At 52.6% G+C, this 19929-nt stretch overlaps 1 protein-coding gene across 5 annotated transcripts in view; it reads right to left on the bottom strand.

Annotated features, from left to right (window-relative positions):
- Window positions 1–19929, bottom strand: part of RPTOR (regulatory associated protein of MTOR complex 1) — a 462365-nt gene that overhangs the window by 109354 nt on the left and 333082 nt on the right. For all 5 annotated transcript variants that reach the window (XR_005212782.1, XR_005212784.1, XR_005212783.1 and 2 more), the window contains 3 exons: window positions 12789–12890; window positions 5381–5464; window positions 3266–3376 (listed from right to left, as the gene is read on the bottom strand). Coding sequence is in view for 1 of the 5 variants with exons in the window: in XM_037810022.1 (XP_037665950.1) it covers window positions 3266–3376; window positions 5381–5464; window positions 12789–12890 (297 nt within the window). In the remaining 4 variants the exon portion in view is untranslated. The remainder of the gene's footprint in view (window positions 1–3265; window positions 3377–5380; window positions 5465–12788; window positions 12891–19929) is intronic.

The following is a 19929-nucleotide window of genomic DNA, read 5'->3' as shown; positions in this document are numbered from 1 at the left end:
AAAGGCACCAATGTAGTAGAGAAACGGAAAGCTTCAAAAGGACTTCCTGAGGGTTGTTTACATAACTTGGCTTGTCAATGAAATTTGAAAGAGTGAAATACAAATGACTAAAAAGTGTGGCTTTCTGACCCACACAGCTAAGGACTCAGCTTAGCAAGAAAAGGTATCACGGAAGCGGAGAGAACCTGGAGGGACAGGAGGTTTATAATTTCAATCCCTGCAGGATCCTTCTATTCCGTAATTTAGAAAACGGTTTTACATGGTATGGTTTTGCTCTGCAGTCAAACCACCAGAGGCGGCCTCAGTGTTATTGCTGTTATTTTACAAAGAAGCAGATGATGGTGGAGGGAAGTGAGGATGGCTTGCTGAAGTAAATGAAGGCAATGGGATTTAGTGTTCTGATTTAAATCCAGAGGTTCGTCAATATTTTAAAGATGTCTTTGTTTATCAGAGGTTAGTTTAATGGATAGGAAGGTAAATACTTTGTTGAAACATGTAATATTCTGTTGGAGAGTTCACATTCAAAATGAGCCCATTATCATTAGAAAGTGAGCAGACAAAGCGAAAAAATGCTTGCTGAACATGGCCACATCCAGAGCCCCGGCCCAGAAGGGTCAAGCTTGAATTGGTAAAGTGGTGGAATCAATAAGGGCAAGGCTGCTGTACCAGATCAACCAACGAAGATGAGTGAGAATCTAGGACACAGGTTACCAGGAGATGGAATGAGGCTAAACAGTGGGGAGCCGCGGCTTAAGGCATGAAGAATTTAACTAGGATGGGTTTACAGGGGTGGAAACGGATAGACTTGACAGTAGCCCATTACTGAGAGTATAATTAACAGTGCTGAAGGGTGAGTGAGTGTGGTTGACGGCGGAGGCTCAGAGTCACATATGACACCAGAAGGAAAGCCAGAGGCTAAAACATGGGACTGGATAACTCAGTGAATCCTGTGTGGATGATGACTGTGATTGACAGTACAAATATAAAAAATGTCCTCCATGAACCAGAACAAATACACAAAAGTATCATAGGGAGCCAATGGCAGAGGGACAGATGGGCGAAAATGCAATACGCAGCAGACTGTGGACTGGAGTTAACACGATGTCTTACTATTCTTTCATCACCAGTAATGAACGTGCTGCATCAATGCTAGGAGTCAATGATGGGGGGATAAGGGGTACAGGATGTCTCAGGTCTTCCCTTAGTATTTCTTTTTCTTTTTTGTTTTTGCTTCCTGGAGTAATGAAAATGTTTTAAAATTGATTGTGGTGACAAATGCACAACTTTGTGATGATACTGTGAGCCACCGGTTGGACCTTGTGGATGCTTTTTTGGTGTGTGAACATGTCTCATAAAATAGCATTAAAAAAGAGAAAAGAGTGAGGACGCTGGGCATCCACAACACCCAAATGGAAGGAGGAACCGCGGACACCCTCACCGCAGGGAGACAGGCACCCAGCAAGACCCTCCACCAGGGGAGAGTGCCCCCCAACACGACCCCCTGCACGACTATAAATGAGCCCCTGCCCTGGGGGTGAGGAGGTGGGCGCCAGAGGCTGAGCCCCAGGGCCCAGGCGGAGCGGGAGGGACTGGCCAGGCTGGGGGGTGAGGGGTGGAGCAGGGCAGTAAGGTCAGGGACACGTGGACATGGGTGGCCTTGTGTTGTGGGGCTGGCGGCTGGGACTTGAGCAGAGCATGTGGAGCTGAGCAATGAGGACGGGGCTGGCCAGTACCCAAGAGAATCTGTGGGATAAAGTCCAGAGTAACTGGGCGGATGGGGAGCAGACTGTACAGGGTGCAGGCCGGGTCTGGTGACTGAGTGAGCAGGGCTGGGATGGGGCAAGGGGGGGCCAGCTCCCAGCCTGGATGCCGGGAAGGAAGGGGCGGAGAGAAAGCAGCGGGCCCTGGAGAGGGGGTGTGGAGAGAGCAGGACGCACACTTGGTTTTAAGGTTCTTTCACTCTCCTTTCACTCAGTCTTCACTCTTACAGAAGAGAAAATGGCCCTGTGCCTCTCCAAGGCCACTGACCTCTCCCACTGGCTCCTGATGTCCCCTCCTAACTGCGCGGCGCCTGCTCTTCCCGCGGTGTGGCGGTGCAGCCTCAGTGGCAGAGGCCCTGGGCCTGGCGCCATCGCATTGTGGCCACCTGCACCCAGGCACATGGCTTGGGTGAGCATTTTCTTATTTGTAAAATAATCTGCAAAATCCTGCACACTTCACGGGGCTGGGGGAAGTACTAAACTTCACGTGCATGGCTCTGCCTTGGGGCCTCACATCCACGCACCCACTCTGATGTGAACGCACACGTGAACACACCCATGCAAACGTGCACACACACACCCACATACAAGCACGCACGCACAGCAGGCTGGTACAAGTTGGATTTGAAACATGAACCTGTGTCTCCACACCTTCTTTTCTCCTCCCCAATGCAGCCCATCGGCAGTTCCTCAGGGGCCCTCTCAGGTGCGTCCTGTGGAGCATGCGACTCTCTGCCTCAGCTCCGTGGGCTCTGCCACGTCCAAGTCCCCACTGTGGGCCTGGTGGGGGCAGCACGGGTTTACCCGGCCTCAGCCTGACCTGCAGCCTCAAGTGCAGGAGGCGCCCAGCAAACGGCTGAGACTCCAGCAGGTGCTCGGAGCTGGGGGCTGAGGCCTACTGGGGAGCAGAGCCGGAGGCGCAGCGGAGCTGTGACTGCTGGCGCCTCGGGCTCCGGGCCTGGCTGAGACTGTGGCCCTGAAGCTCGGCATCCTGGGTTCACGCATTTGGGGCCAGGGAAAGAAAAAAAAGCATCAGCTGGAGAGACAGAGAGAGGATGCAGGGCTCGGGCCAGGCAGGGGAGTTTCAAGAGCATGTGTGATCTGTGTCATTTACTGCCACAGGCAAGAAGAAAAAAGAACGACCTGAGGGTCGGGTCAGGGAAAGGGTGACGATGAGCAGGAAGGAAGGTGAGTTGGGAGGGTCGCTGGCGGAGGCGGCAACCACCTCTCTTCTTTCACCCTGGAAGAGAAGGGCCGGTGAGGCGCAGAGCCTGGAGGAGCCGCAGGAAAAGAAACTCGGGAGCCACCACAGAAAGGGGCGCAGGGGGCAGCAGGACCAGTGCCAAACCCCGTCTGCACCCCAGGGGTCCTCAGCCCCGGGCCTGGCAGTCGCCGTCACTGGGGCTCAGCAGGGCAGGCCTCAAGGACACACTGGAGGCGAGGCGGCTGGGAAAGCACGGAGCACCACGTCACACGCATTGAGGGCACAAACCGAGGTTACTCACACTGTCGACAGCAAGAATTTTGGCCCATATGAAGACAAGAAGTGGCCTTAGCTCTCTGGCCGAACTCTGAAGTAGTTTTAGCACGTAAGGAAAAATGCCAACGGACAAGGCCTAAAGGGAAAGAGAAAAGACTGTGAGTCTGTGGCACACCTCCACATCCAGGATGGAGCTCGGGGACAGCTGTGCCCTGACCCCTGGCAGGTACGGGATGGAAAGGGGGTGTCCTCGTTACCGTGCGAGCTGCTTGGTGCCCGACACCCTCGCCCCCGCCCTCAGGTGGCCGGTTTGCGCCCAAGTGCGAGGCTAAGGCACTGGACTGGGATTCTGGATGGGGAGCCGTGCCTGGCCTCAGCATCACTCATTTGCACTGTTTGCTCCAAAAGTCACATGTGCCCCGGAGAAGAACCTTTAGGGAAAACACATGTCTTGGGAAAGGCCAGTTTGGAGGCTGGTTAACAGGGCAGAAGCTTCAGGTCTTCCCAATGCCTAGTTTCGGGCAGCTGATCGTCCCTGGGGGACCCCCTGCTCACAGACGCAGGGAAACAGAGGGAAGGTATCACCGTGGGCCACAACTGCTAATTCTTATCTCAAATTGGTTTGGAATCCCAAAGCTATTCCAACGGTTTCTCCCCTGCAGCGAGTGGGGTCTCCTGCCACCAGGACAGGAGAGGTGGCGTGGCCTGGGCCAAAGCCAGTGGCAGCGCTGAGCCCCCTGCTTCTCATACGGTCTGTTTAACAAGGAGTGAACATGCCACTTCTCTGGTTTGGGCTTCTGAGCCCTGGCCTAAGAGCCAAAATCTGTGTGCACACAGCCAACAGCTCATCTTCCTGCATCTGTTTATATATTGGCAAAACTTCCCACTTGCATAAGCCTAATTCCTTAAAGGGCCAAAATTAATTTTTAAAAAATTAATCATACGAGTGAAACTCTGTCTAGCCTATGTTATTGATACATGCTTCCCCATCTTGGTGAGAGTAAACCGATGTGACTCATGCTTTTCCACGATGACTGTGCAGCCGTTACTGACAACCACACACGCAAACTGGGAGCGGAGCCTCTCCCTGATGATCCCACTGGGCTGTGAGTTAGTTTTGGCCTCAGGAACTTCAGGGTGTAAGTGGTCCCAGATGATGATGCTGAATTATTTTTCCTAATTTTTAGATTTTCTCTTTTCTCCTTCATTGTTAGACTATCAAATTTGTTGACATGGTACAATGAAAAATTGTAACAACACCTAAATGTAGAGAGAATCATGAACTCCCACAAACCCAGGTTCCATGGGGTCAATTCCAACTTCATATTGTTTCATCTCATCCCCCTAGTCGTGTCCTCCCCATAATACTTTCAAGACACTTTTACATGTCACATAATTTCATCTGTAAACACTTAGCGTATGTCTCTAGGAAATCAGGTCTCTTTTATAAAAACACGACCATAAAACTGTTATCACACCAAAAAAATGAAGTTACTCTTTAATAACATCAAATACCCAGCTAAAATTTTCTTTAAGCTTCTAATTTTTATTTGCAACAGCAAGCAAATCAGGTCTACGCATTGCTATTGGCTGATGTTTCTTGGGCCTCTTGTAATCTACAGGATCCCCTCGATCTCTTTAATTTTCCTTGCAGTTTAATGGTTGGGAAAATGGTCACTTTCAAATTCTGTCTATTCTTGTCCATCTTTTGGGTTTTAAATGGCTGTTTCTACTCTTCTATCGAATGAGGAGCCAGAAAGTACTTCAGAGTTGGGCCTAGCCTAGGAGTGAATAGCCAGCAAGCGAGTGTTCAAAGGCCCCTCGTGGTATGGGGACTTGGCCACCGCCAGGCCACTCTCGGAAAAGTGACACTCTCTTTTCCACAAAGAGTAAGTCTAATAGAAGATGGGAAAAAGGGGCAAATGAAATAAAGCAAAACAACCCCCCCAAAGCCACCCACTGAAGATGACCGGGGTGTTCCAGGAAGTCCTTGCAGGGGGAACGCGCCTGGGATCGCTAGACCACGGCCCGTTCCACCTCAGACCACCACTTCCTCCTTCAGAGCCACAAGCAGCCCAGCGACTATGCCCGCCGCACACCACAGGCCTGCCCGTCCCCAGCTGGCGCAGAAAGCACGTACCAGGCTCACCGCCCAGGGACCCAAGTCCAAAAATCTCCCCAGTAAGTCCAGAGCTCTCAGCCGATGCACTTGGCTTAGCAGCACCTATGAAATGAGAAAGAAAGTCTACATCACTGCCAAGCCACCCAGATGGGAAGCCCCTGGAAGCTTCCACCATGAGGTCATTAACTGGGGAGGGTCTGAGCAGACGGGCACAGGTGTGACTGTGTGTTCATTTGCTCGTGTGCTCACCCACAGCGGTTGCTCCTTTCTGGACAGTTCATGCTTTTGGACAGGCTGAGAAAAGCCTTTATTTCCTCTATACACAGGTGAAATATGTTCACTGCAGAAAGTACTAGAACACATGCTTTTTAACTGCACACAAAAAATAACTCACTAACGACATTTCGATATGTAAAATTCCACACATTTTTCTTTATGTATATATTTCCCTTGTTTATTCTAGATTAAATCATACATTATTGCGTTTCTGGTCTCCTGCTGAGGGAAATGATCTACTGAGGCCATCATCCCGCACCACTCGGCATGCACAGCCACCGTTCCTGGGGCAGCCGGTGCTGCATTTATATTAGTGCACATAATTCGTTTAAACAAACTTCCCATTGCCAGAGACTCAGAGTATTATGAAATTTGCTGTTACAAACAGTGCTGTGATAAATATCCTAACATGTGTGTCTTTGCACATTTACATGATTATCTCCAGATAAATCCCAGAAATGAAACTACGGCTCGGAGTGTACACATGTGTTACTGAACTCCCCTCGGCTGAGCCAGAGAATGTGTCCCGTGGGAACCCGCGCCCGCACCCGCCCCGCCGGCTGCCCCGCCGTGGTTGTCCGCCCCGCCACGTGCCAGCTGGGGGACGCGGGGCAGAGCACTTCACGTCTCTGAACCTTAAATTCCTAATTCAAACAAGACACCACACTAGCGACGCACGGGCTTTATCAGAAAGAATGGCTGTAAAGCTCCTGGGCGACGCTGGCCCACGGACGCTGCTGCTGCTACGTGCCGATCTGCCGTGGGAGGCTTCCCCTCGAAGACTGGGGTGCGCTCCTCAGGCCGCTTTTCTAGGAAACGCCAGCCCTGACCTGACTGACACGGTAAAGCCCTGTGTGGATTCAGCAGCGCAAGCCTGGGTGCGTATTTGCATATTTCCTTTCCTTGGCTCTACCGACGTGCTCCCTGCATTCTGCCTGCTCCTGATGGGTTCCACGCCTGAGGTCGTGTGCACCGTGTCCACTGCTGTGTCCTGTCACCCAGCAGGTGTGTGTGTGCCGAGCCGGTGCTCGGGGGCACCGCAGACAGGAGGGGCCACCCTTCCCTCAGTATGGCATGAGTGCGTGTGCGCTGTCACCGTGAGGGGCGCCACGGACCCCACGACCCAGGAGGGCCTGACCTGGCAGGAGTCTGGGGGAGGTTTCCCCGGGAGGCCCTCGCAGGTGCAGGCAGGTGGACGGGATGTGGCTGGGCAGCCAGAGGCTGGAGGACGCAGGCTGGAGTTAGAGGCAGAGGAGGCAGGACAAGTTTGGGGTGCCTGGGGAGGGCAGGGGGAGCAGGGGCTCCCCACCAGGCTGGAGAGGTAGGAAGGGGCCAGACCCAGCAAGGCCTTCACCAGGCTGAGAATTTTAGGTTTTCTTAAAAGCAAGGAGCCACTGAAAGAGTTTGTGCAGCTGAGGGACCTGATCCGCTCTGCGTCTTGAAGAGACCCCGTGTCTGCTGCAGAGCAGGGACAGGCAGGGGGTGGAGCAGGACGGCGGTGCCCATGGAGGTGCAGGGACCCCGAGTGGTGGAACTGACAGGGCTGCTTGGCTGCCTGGGGTGAGGGCCAGGGGAAAGAAGGTGTCAGGGATGACTCCCAGTGTCTGACTGAGATGGGGAACTGGGATAAGAAAAGGTTTGGAGGGAGTTTGAGAACCTGTGAGAGGCAAGAGAAAAGTGCAGCACACCGGGTGAGTGGGGATGCGGACGTGGGGCTGCTGAACAGGGGGCCAGGGGAAGCAGAGCCTGAGAAGCTCAGAGGTGGAGCTGGGGTGAGGGGAAGGGGACGCTGCGGGAAGGGGTGGGCAGGAGGAGAGCTGGGAGGGCGTGCGGAGTCCCAGGAGCTAAGGGAAGTGAGGGCTTCCAGAACCGGACAGCAACCAATGCAGTAGAAGGAGCAGGGACTCTGAGGAGTCAGAGGGTTTGGGAGCACAGAAGTTGGTGGCATCGAGGACAGAAGCCAGCCCAGAGCCAGCTGTACCTGGGGAGGAGGAAGCAGAGCCAAGGAGCCTTTCAGGGGCGTTCCCGAGAAGGGGAGAGTGCAGGTGTGAGCTGGAGAGGGTGAGGGGTACGGGCAGGGTCCCGGGGACAGGAGGGGCAGTGGTGGGGAGGCTGGAGAGCACAGGGGCCTGAGCAGGAAGAGGGGGTACCCCCAGGTGGAGGAACGGCCCGTGACCCCGGCGTAGGAGGGCGGCCTCCAGCTGCCATGCGGAGTCCAGGGGTCAAGTACTGGGAGGGCTGAAAAGGCACCATTGGACTCAGCAACGGGAAGTTACCCTGTCTCATCTTTCACTTGTCGGGAGAACACTTCCAAATCATTGTCCCAAGATGGATGTGTGAGTGGTATGTTTTCCTTCTTCTGACTTGGGAGAGTGTCTCTGCTTAGGAAGCTGGGGAAGGTCAGGAAGGAGGCTGCTTGTGGGCACGTCTTGCACGGGAAACCGACCCCGTGCACAGACGTCACTCCTAGGCCCCCCTAGGCCTTTGCTGCCCGAGGGGTAGGTTTTGAGGGCAGAGCTAGAGCGTGGGAACATGTGGGCTTTGGGGTTAAAGTGACCTGGCGGGAGTTCCTGGCTCCATCGCCTACTAATAGTGCGGCTTAAATGTCTCACCTTCTGGAGACATCAGTTTTCTTATCAAGAAGAACAGAAAGGAGAGCACATGACCTGGGCTTACTCCTGGTGATCGAACCAAGTAAAGAGAAAGGACCTGAGGACAGGTGCACAGAGGGTGTGCAGTAAACTGCCCTCTCCGCCCTCAGCACCGTTCACGGGCGCCCCTGCCTCTCGGAGGGGTTCTGCGCGGCCCCATGGGGTGCTGTTTCCAGAGAACACCGGGCTGGCTTGGCTCTGCAGCTCCGGACAGTCCTGCCCGAGGGCCTTCTCCTCCCTGGGCTCGTGAAAGGCCTCCTCCTAGCTGCAGTCTGTCAACATCAAAGACGCCAAATACATCCAGAGCTTAAAGCCCAATTCGGTCTTTTAACTCCCTTTGTTACTGAAAACACAGTCAAGAGAAGAAAGCTCTGTTTTTTAAGGTAAATCACTGTAGAACAACTGGCAGTGGAAGGAACGGCAGCGCGGGGCCACGAGACCTAACCCGGAGCAGCTCGTGTGTTTGCTCGGCGTCCAGGCCGCCCAGGGGACAGCGGAGGTCTGCCCCGTGGCGCGTCCGTCACCCAGCACCAGCGGGGAGGAGGCAGGCACGCAGGCGCTGTGGCGGCACGGCCGAGCCTGTTCAGTGCCACGTGAGTGAGAAATCCACAGGCTGGAGACACGTGTGCCAGCGGAGGGGAGCCCACCCTGGGGGAGGGCACTCCCCAAGATCTCGAGGAGCCGGGGGTCTGCTGGAATCACCGACGTTTCATTTGAAAGTAAACTTCGTCAATAGAGTATTGGGGAAAATGGCAAGTATTTGCTTTTTCAAAAGTTACATCTTCTTTCTTATTCCTTCTGTGGATTTATATTTTTACAAAATTGAAGTTCAACACAAATTAAAATTATTTTTAGAATAATGAAGGACTGGTTTTCGGTTTATATTTGTCCTTGTGTGTGTTCCTGTTTCAGACCATTCCAGGATCGATGGAAACTGCAGCAAGAAATGAAGGTGAACTAAATAAGTTACTTGGTTTTCTTTTCATTTGTGCCAATCCAAATTAGCAGTGAATATCCAAATTAAAACAGAACTTGCTAAGGGAACCAAATCTTATCTGTCTTGAGTACAAAAAGAGACTTCTCAATAGAGCTGTAGGCCGGGTTTCCGGGTCCATCCTCCTGATTTCAAGACGATTCTGGAGCTACTGATGTTTGTGATTCTGGATTATTCTGCTGCCACCTAATAATAACCCTGGGCTTCAGTAAATAAACAATGCAATGAAAGCCAACATGGCTTTTGTGATGAAATGCCTACAGTGATTTTTAACACCCGTGTAAAGGTTCTAAGACACTACCCTCTGAAGTCCCTCTCTTTGCTCTCTTTTCAACAATGCTGACGCCCTTCATTTTTCTGCTCAGGGCTTCTTCACTCAAGGCTGCCCAAGGTGGCCGGGCCGCTCATGCCAAGGCTGGAAGCTGGGGGCACCAGGGCTGTGTGGTGTCAGGACAGCAGAGGACGCCTCGGAAAGCACCGGTGCCTGGCAAACACCGCCAATAAAGAGCACTGCGGAAAGGCCCACGTTTTACTTTTCTTTCCTCCCACCGACAATTTGCTGATGTGTATTCCAGGAAGCTGAACTCTGTGAGCTGATCCTCCGAGGTATTTGTTTTTAAAATATTTTACCCGCTTTCCTCCTCCTTCTGTTGACCGATAGTTCTAAAAGGCAAAAAAGGACATCAAGGCTGATGAGGAAAGGCCTTTCTACGAGGAACATTCCATCAGCTGGGCCTAGGGAATCTATTTTGTTTGGTGCCAAGTGGTCATCAGCTAAAGTGTCTGAGATTGTGGGTGGAGAAAACGCATTCTGGCCCATGGGAAAAGGAGCAGAGATTTCCTGTACTGAAATTTTCTTTCCCTTCAGGGACATTTTCTGACTTGCCAAAGCACTGGAGGGTAAATTACGGAGAGCGGGGTCCAGGCTTTGGTAAGAAGAAAGCACGGCGAAGTCCCCTGAGTTAACCAGCGAGGAGCTGGCACCAGGGCCACCCTCGAAGCGAGAGCTCCTCGTTTCCTCATCCGTCTGCCTCACCTCCTCGTTAGGGGACGTTCGCCCACTGATCCAGGCTGCGCAGGCCCGGGAGGTGGAACCCTCCGCCATGGCCCAGAACCTGCTGCTTACATTTGCTTCACTCTCCACACGGAAAATGCCTTCCTTCTTTTCTTTCACTGAGTGATTCTCCCTTACTTTGGCATCGGAACTTTGGCTCTCAAGGCTCTTCCCTCTCCCTGAGGGAGTGAGGATTGTAAGTGGAACACTAAAAAGAAGTCAACAGAAGGCCAGTTACAAAAGGACTGTTGGCCAGACCCGGCAGAACCGGGTTCAACATGCTTGGCTGCGTCTCCCCTCTCTTGCAGCTGAGCTAAGAGGAGGGTCAGCGGGTGTCCGGAAGGAAGCCACAGTCTCCTCTGATGGGACCCTGGTGGCCTGGGTGATCCCAGGGGGTGTGGCACAGCACATCCCACCAGAGGCCCATCTGCCTGCCATCCACCCCACCCAGCCCCTTCCCACATCCATTTAAAACAAAACAGGTGGCTTTTGCCAAATGCCCAGTTTCCTTTTGCTTTGTTGTTATTGTTGCTTTTTGTTTTGAAAATTTTGTTTTCAGTTCACCTTGCAGTCTTAAATTAAACTAATCCGAAAGCATAAAAGAGGAATGGCTGTTTTTAAGTTTGAGTCACTTACAGTATCTAAGAGTTGCTTGAGTTCTTTTATAATGTCAGAACAGGAGCACTCAGGATAGATGAAAAGCACCGAGTGTCCACAGTGAGGTGCAGGACAATGTCGAGGCTGGCCTGAGCAGGCCATGGCTGCACGGTCACGGCATGTCTGTGGACCTTATCCCTCCCTAGGCTCCTCTCCTTGCTGTCTGAGATTCGTAGGGGAACCTTGGTTTGGTGTGAGCTGGTTGTCTTCAAGGCCTGCAGATGCTAGAGTGGTGGCAGAGAGCTGACTCAACGCCAGAGAGGATGGCTGCCGCATTGCACGGGGTGACCAAGATAAACTGTCCGTCTGTGTTTTAAATGACCTTGCAGCAGTGAACATCCAGCCTCGTGGAGACCATGGTTCTGTCCGCCCCATGTGGCCGACGGCTCGGCAGTGCAGCACAGCCCCCGCTTTGGTCCTCGGGCAGGGGGAGGTGAAGCCCCTGCTCCCACGTCATCACTTTCTGGAGGAGACCCCGCCCTGCCTGCTCTCAGGATGGGACGCCTCCAGCCCGGAGGCGGACCCCGTTCTCTCCACTTCAAAATGAGAACAGTCCAACGCAGATGTGAGAACGGCGTTCCCTGCCCGACAGCTGCCCACAGCTGCTCCCCTGTGCTCACCCACCCCCACCCAGTGACAGAAAGAACCTTCCGGGTTATGGAGTTACTAGACCTTGATGTCCACACTGGCCAGAGGTTCTAGTCTTCTGATGCTGTCCCCGAGTAAGACACATTCTTTCCATCATGACCCAGGATAGCCATCTCCCACACAAATACACATTCACTACACAAAGGTGTCCTGGTGTCCGTCTAATCCCACTATCTGTGATGAATCTGATTATTTCCATCCTACCCCCTCCTACCCCATCTCATCTCATCAACCAACGTCGAGGAACCACATAGCTGATTCGCCACCCCCCTGGGGGGTCACCCTGCAGCATGGACAGCACTGATGCCCACCATGGGCACATAGTTCACACTGGGGCTCTGGGGTGCCTGGTGTACTGGGGATGCTGGGTGTGGTGTACAAACACGGTTCACCCTGGGACATCAAAGAGCTGTAAAAACCACTGGGCAATGTGGTTTTTAAAGATTCACTTTAGAATCTGTCACGGGTGGGGGTGGGTGAACCTGGGCGAGGAGCTGTGGGCAGCTGGGGGAGGGGCTGTGCCAGCAGGAGCCTGGCATCTGCAGGGCCATCTGGAAACTGTACATTTGTCACAGCACCCACTGCGGGGGCGTCCATGGAAGACAAAGGCCGCTGGCCGCCCCTCGCCAACACCTGGACCCGCCTGCCTGCGAGCCCACGTGCCCCTTCGCGTGTTTGCTCGGGGTTCCTCCTCCTCCTCCGCCTCCAGGGAGGGATTTACATCTCACATCCTCCCAAAAGAAAGAAGGCAGCAATGCCAAGGGCTGGACTGAAGTGAGGCTGGTTTGCAGCAGCATCTTCTCACTTCCTTCCTAAAGCGTAAACGTGAGAGAGGGAGGGCGGCTGACTATCCTGGGAATTTATATTTAATTGAGGGTGGAAGAGGAGAGAATCAGCGACTTTCCCAGGGAGGCACTTTAGGAATAAGGACGCCCTCTGCCGCCGGGCTTCTGAAGGACGGGGTGTGATCGGTGAGCCCAAGTGCCGTGTGGCCCTGGGCACAGCCGGCTGTGCAGTGAGGCTGGAGCCTCACACGCCCAAGCCCGCACAGACCCCGGCGGATGAGCCTGCAGGGGCTGCTTAGGTTTGGGGCTTCCTAGCCGTGGGCTGTGCTTGCCCGGTCTGGCCCAATCCCTGGAAACTCACCTGCAGAACGATGGGGAGCTGCTCGGGGGGGTTCCTGTTCTCCACGCCCATGGTGAGCCACACCTGGAACGCAGTCAGCTGCTCCGCAAAGAACGGACTGTGCTGTGGGAAAAGCACAGGGGCAGTTAGGGGGCACCCGGCCTTCTGGGACGGCCTTGCTGCTAACACCCCACCCACCCAGCAGTCATTCAACAAATCTCTGTGAACTGCCAGCTCCGTAGGACTGCAACAGTCTGGAGACGGTGGTGGGAAGTGGTCAGACTCGGCTAGCCCACCGAGGAAGAGCCAGCAGGCCCTGCAGCTAGGCCGGGTGTGGGTAAGAGAAAAGGGGGTCAGGAGGACTCGGAGGCTTTTGGCCAGAGCAGTGGGAAGGACGGGGCTGCTGTCAGCTGAGATGGAGGAGACTGTGAGAGGAGCAGGCTCAGGAGGCACATGCCAGGAACTCATCTCGGACAGGCTGAGCTTGGAGGCCTGTTAGACGTCCGAGTGGAGGGTCGGGGAGCCGCAGTGCAGGAGATGGAGGAGTCGTCCTGTGCAGGTTTTTAAGTTATGTGGGAAAGAGAAGGGACCAAGCCGGGCCCTGGGGCTCTCCGATATTTCCAGGTCAGGGAGATGAGGCAGACCAGCAAAGGGGACGGAGAAGGCAGGGCCAGTGGAGGGAGCGCAGGAGTGAGTGGCAGCCCGGAAGCAAGGGAAGGAAGTGTGTCAGGGAGGAGAGAGTGACTGACAGTGTCAAAACCCAGCGATGGGGCAAAAGCTTGACTGGTGAGGGTTCAAAACAGAAGAGAAGACGATCGGAAGGCTCCAGTATATACAGTGCTTTGAAGGAATTCGGCTGCAAAGGAGGAGGAGAGATATGGAGTAGTAGTTGGAGGGAAAGTGGGATCAAGAATTTTTTTTTTAAAGATGAGAGAATAATGGTATATGTGCAAACTAATGAGAACGATCTAGTAAACGGGGGAAGCTGATGATGGAGGAGGGGCGGAGGAAAGGCCCCCGGCTGGGCCAGCGGGGACAGGGCCTGCGCCCAGGTGGGAGGCTGGCACGGCCGGGAGTGTGGGCAGCTCGGCCTGGGAGTGGAGGGATGGCGGAGCCGACAGGCCAGTGGCAGGGCCGTGCAGGCGAGGGAGGACTTACGGGAGTTCTCAGTGAAAAGGGGAACGAGGGTCTCACCTGGGAGAGGGATGAGATGGAGGCGCTGGAGCTGGACAGAGAGAAGAGGCTGCGGGAGCTAAGGAACCGTGTCCAGCCTGATCAAGGCCCCTCGAGGGTCCTGATGGCAGACAAGTGTACGGGAGCCATGTGGCAGGGGCCTGGGCTTACCCCGGAGCAGGTGGGCTGTGAGGCTGCGAGCTCAGAGTGGACAGGGCTGGACGCGACCAGAGTGGCGACTTATTTATTCAGCTGGGAACGAGAGCTCAGAGCTGCTGTGACGCGGGAGGGCAGCGTGAAGGGGAAGGGAGCTGATGTCGCCAGCTGCCCACGAGGGGCACGTGAGGGGCTCGGCGGGTGGGGCTGCGGGTCTCGGTGCCCGTGAGCCTCAGGACTGCAGGAGTCAGAGCCACGGAGGGGACCAGCTGGGGAGCATGCAACGGGTGGGGTTGAGGTCTGGGGCTCCCTTGAATTGGAGGGGAGGCTGGCGCCGGCAGTGACGAGGACCGGGTGGTCCATGGGAAGGAGCGCTCAGGGGAGGCGGGATGGGGCGCTGGATGGTCAAGGGGAAAGGCCAAGGCAGGACTGCTGCCTTCCTGTCTCTCACAGAATCATCTTCAATTAGCATGCAGTCAACCTTCCCCGAGCCCCAAACAAAAAGAATTCAAAAATTAAAACCCTCTTCCTCCCATCCACTGCCCTCTTTCCCTTGCTTTCTTTTTATTTTTCCTTCTCAGCTTTCTGCTAACCCCCAATGGGGAAAGCAGGTGGGCTGCATTTCAGGGGTGCGTGTGTAAGGAAGGGTGGCACGCTGTCCTTTCACCTGCTCCCCCAGACGAAACCCTCCCATCAAAGGGGCTGAGACAGGGGTTCGGGCTGTGATCCCCAAGGCTCTGGAGCCTGGACACGTGCATGTCAACGACTGTGAGGTGCTGGAGCTACAGGGAGGCCACGGAACCTCAGCCGCGCTCATTTCACGCCTTCCCCCGGGGAACTTGGTGGTCACAGCCAAGGTGACCCTCCACCAACACAGCCAGGGACACGTGGGGACTCAGCAGACAGTACTTCACATGAGTGAGAAGATATAATTAAATACCTTCTCCTTTCCTTTCAAATTAGTTTTTGGGTTTTCACATGTTGCTCATTGCCGGAGTACCTGCTCTATGCAGAAAAAAAGGCAAAAATTCCTGATTTTTTCACCAAGAGAGCTAAAACTGATGAAGAGGGGAAAGCCCTTGCCGGCCTGGTGTGCTGTGACATTCGCCATGCTTTAAACTGCGGGAAAGCTGCCGGGATTGGAGCAGCCACATAACACAAGAGGGGCCAACACCTTCTACAACACTCAGCAAAGCAAATCAGAGCCGCCCCGCCCATCTCCCACGGTGAGTCACAGAGCTGATGCTTTGGGCAAAGCAGGGATCTTCCCCAAGGTCCCCTCCACAAGGGCTGGAGCCCCAAGCAAACTCCCGGGAGGAGGTGGATTCAGCAGGAGCCCACGCGGCCTCGGGCCCAGGGCCGAGTCACACAGCAGAAGCACACGTCTGGACCCTGCAGACGATCTGATGCCAGGGGCCTGCTCTGCTGTCTGTCTGTGTGTAGGTGACTTGGCGTTCTTGTTCAGGGCCTCATGGAGATGTGAAGGCAAGAGTCAAGTTTAACAGGAGGAACGAATCCATCCAGGCCGTGACAGAGAACCAGTTCTTACTTGTCTCATTAGAAAATGCTGGATGGGCCCTTCCGGACGGCAGCTTGACGCTTGCTCTTTATGAAGACCTCGCTGGTTATACACAATGCCACTTAAACAGGGGTCAGAAGACTGCCCAGTGGTCTAGAGCTTTCGAGTCAAAACCACCCGTAAGGATAATTAGCTCACAGAAGTGTTCCCTTCAAACCCCCGGGAAAGTGAGTCACCCCAAGCTTTCTACTGTATACCCCCTGTCTTCTCCTGGCCTCTCTCCTTATAGCAATAAAACCCAATTCTGGTGGAGTGCTATTTCATTGCTCTCTATAATCTGTCACATCCATTGTTGATTTTGGAAGAGTGACATATATAGCTAGGCTTTCTTTATGTGTATCTGAAAATGAGGCTTTAAGATGAACTCAGGAATACACAGGAAACAATTAGAATAAAAAATGAATTTAATAATGTTGCTATACAAAACCCCATGAAACAATATGTACCCAAATAAGGAGAAAACAGAAAATGAAATTTAAAGAAAAGATGCCACTTACAAAAGCAAAAAAAAAAAAAAAATTAAATACCTAGGAATAAATCTACCAAATCACAATTGAGAGCAATTAAAGACCTAAACAGATGGATATACATGTGTGTACATATATGTACATATTCCATGTTCATGGATTAGAGACTCAATATTGTAAAGTTGCTGAATTTCCCCAAATCAGTCTATAGAGTCATTGCAATATCATAAAAATCTCAGTAGGTTCTTTGCAGAAATTGACAGTGGGTTCTAAAATTCATATAGAAATGCAAAGGGTAATCATATGTAGAGAACCTAGAAACGGCCCCATGTATACAGCCCCCTGAACTGGTGTAAACATTGGGTAAAATGGATGTCCATATACGAAAAAATGCATCTTAGCTCTTTCCTCACACCATACCTAAAAATGAACTCCAGATGGACCACAGTTCTAAATGTGAAAGGTGAGACAATAAAGCTTTCAGAAGAAAAATAGGGAACATCTTCCAAGGGACATTTGTCTCAGAGTAGGTAAAGATTTCTTAAACAGGATACCAAAAGCTCTAACCATGAAAGAAAAAAATTGATCAATTGGACTACGTTAAAATAAGGAACTTCTGTTCATCAAGATAAGATATAAAAGTGTGAAAATGGAATCCACAAAGTAAAAAAAAAGATATCCACAATACACATATTTGAAAAAGGATTCATATTTAAAATACATAAAGAACCATTACCAATCAGTAAGAAACAGATAAATACAGGCAAAAAACTTGAACAATTTACAAAACAGGATATCCAAATGGCCAATAAAAATACAAAACAGGGCTCAACTCTATTCACCACCATGGAAATACGCAGTAAAATCTTAGTGAAACATTGAAACAGGAAGCCAAACGGACCCAAAAAGAAAAGGTGGACAGCACCAAGGGTGGATGAGGACAGAGAACAACTAAAGCTCTCCCAGGCTGCCGGAGAGGGTGTGAACTGTCTCAACTACTCTGGAAACTGTCTGACAGTATCTACAAAATCTGAACACATGCATACCCTGTGTGGGGGTCTGGAGCTACGTACCCCAGAAGAACATGCTCATTCTTGTGGGTGTGAACCACTGAAAGTAGGACCTTGTGATGAGTTGACTCCAGATAGGTTGTGGCCCACCTCAGTCAAGACGGGTCTTAATCCTGTTGCTGGAGTCAACTGTAAGCAAAGTGAATTTCAAATATACAGAGAGAAAGCCACGGGAAGCAAGAAGCTCAAATTCAATGGAACCCAGAAAAGAACGGAGATGCCAGGAGAGGCTGCCATGTGTGCTGCCCGGGACAGAGGAACCCAGGACCAAGGGTCGCCGGCACCAGCCCTGCAACGCCAGTCTCTGGGAGAAAGCATCACCTTCCTGACACTTTGATTTGCACTTCTCTCTCCTGGCCTCAAAACTGTGAGCCAATAAATCTGTGTTGTTTAAGCCAAACCAGTGCATGGTATTTGCTTTAACAACAAGGAAACGAGGACACCTGTGGCCCAGAAATCCCACACCTAGTGTTTGCACCCAACAGAAATGCACACCTGCACCCCCAAAAGATACGCCCCAAGGTGAGCAGCACCCGGCTGGCATCAGGGTGAGGTGAGTGAGTCATGTGCCTCGGGTGCAAAACTTGAAGGGATATCAGGAAACTCAGTCCTCAAGATAAATCCAGAAAGAACAAAGTTTCAGAATTTTAATAAAGACAAGATCAGTAGCCCTGATTTTTCCTTTGCTTCGGGTGCTGAGGTGATCCGGCCGGCACTGGGCAGCAGCCTTTGTGGTGGCGCCAACTGGAAACCCTAGAGCCCACCGGCCACGGAACGGACTACCACATTTTGGAGTGTTCACACGATGTATTCTGTGCTGCAATAAGAGTGAGCCGTGACCCATGCAACGACCCTGATGCCAAGCGAAAGGCATCAGACACGAAAACGACTGACTGTGACTCTATTTATCGAAGTACAAAAACAGGCAGGAAGGCGGTTAGCCTTGCAGAGAGTCGTGGCTAGAAGGAGCATAAAAGGGGCTTCCGGGTGCCACGACTACTGTGTTGTTTGATTTGGGTGCTGGTTACACAAGTGTTTTCAATTGTGAAATTCATCAAACTGTACAGTTATGACCCATGCAATTTTCCATGTATATTATGCTTCCAAAAAAGTGAAAACAGAATCAGAAAGCTGGCGGGCAGTCCACCTCACTGCTCCCTCCCCACCCACAGCACCCCAATTTGGGGAAATTATTCCCAAATGCAGAAGGTTGATCATCACAGGTTAGAAATGAAATATTAGAATGCTGGAGAAGACCTCTCAAAGAAACTTGGCATTGAAATAGTATTTATTTTAAGAGAAACATACATACAAACAGAAACGGTTATTTTATGGAGGAGCATACAGTTCTGATCTCTTAAAGAGACAAAGTAAAACTCTGCATCGAGAACACAAAGCCAAAAAGCCAGAGTTCTCAGAGGTTTGCCAGTCTCCCTGCAGCCTGAGGCCCGGCCCCCGAGAAGAGCCCTCGGTGCAGGGAGGTCAGTGCCATGTGTGGCCTCACAGGCTTCACCCTCCCCGGCTGACGACCGTGAGCAAAACCCTGGCCGTGCCCCCTGTGAGTTTCCGGTCTAGCCGGGAGGCAGGCCCTGGGTGGACAGGCCCTGCGGTCAACACCAAGCACCTTGGGCGAAGCCAACTGAAGGCCATGCCAGCCTCCAACCTCAGGGCTCACAAGTTCAAGGCAGTTTGCAATTCACTCGTAAGTGCTTGCAAAAAAAACCCCAACAAAACAACGATGGATTCATGCCTGGAGAGGGGGGTGCCGTGTGACTGAGCAAGTGCATTAAATGGTACAGTAGAACCAAGAGGTGGGTGTGTGGGTGCCCACCATAAAATCCTTCCAACTTGGCTGTAGGTTTGAGCATTTTTATAATTAAATGTTGAAAAAAAATTTGAGCAACAAAGAGGCAGGCAACATAAGATTTAAAAAGAAGAGAGGGACGGCCTCTTAAAAGACCCTTAGCCCAGTAATCCCAATCTTGGGGCATAGCAAAATCAGCTGAGGAGGGAGGAGTTTAGAGACACACACACACACACACACACACACACACACACACATACACGTGCGAGCCCAGGCCCCTGATCCAGTAAGTTCGAAGTGTGCTGATGGTTTTAATGCACATTAAGTGTCAAAAACCTTTGTAGTGAGCTTAACCTTTCCCAGACATGGGTGCCATGACCTTGGCTCAAGGGCACGAAGGGCTCGCATGGCACCAGCAGTTCTCCATGCGCAGTGGCCCTGCAGGGATGCACGAAGGGCCACGCCCCAGCCCTGTCCTGTTAACTCTTTAGCCTTTACGCTGCCTCATGAACGGATGCTGTTATAATTTCCATTTCAGAATGAGGAGATCGAGTCTCAGAGTGTCCACGTGACCTACCCACGGTTGCACAGCCAGGGCGAGGCAGCGTGGCTCTGAAGACCTACACAACTGGGGTGGGGCTGGAGGTGAAGGGAAACTGTAAAAGGCCCAGGAGTTTTGGGTCCTCAAGTCTCCACTCAACCCCTTGCCAGCGAGGCTGCACCTTCTCTTACTCTGTGCTCAGTTTCTGCGCGCTGCTTTGCACCTCCTAGCCGTTGCTTGTGCCGCCCCTCTTCCCGGAATGCCTGCTTCTTCCTGGGTCCCTGGGGCAGGGTCAGGCGGGGGCCCTGTGCTCCTACAGCCTGCACACACTCCCAGCGTGGGCTCGCCACACGGGAACGATCGAACCATGCA

This window comes from Choloepus didactylus, chromosome 18, assembly GCF_015220235.1.
Source record: "Choloepus didactylus isolate mChoDid1 chromosome 18, mChoDid1.pri, whole genome shotgun sequence".
Classification (NCBI taxonomy): domain Eukaryota; kingdom Metazoa; phylum Chordata; class Mammalia; order Pilosa; family Megalonychidae; genus Choloepus; species Choloepus didactylus.
The sequence above is the reverse complement of the archived record's forward strand: the minus strand, read 5'-3'. Positions and strand labels throughout refer to the sequence as shown.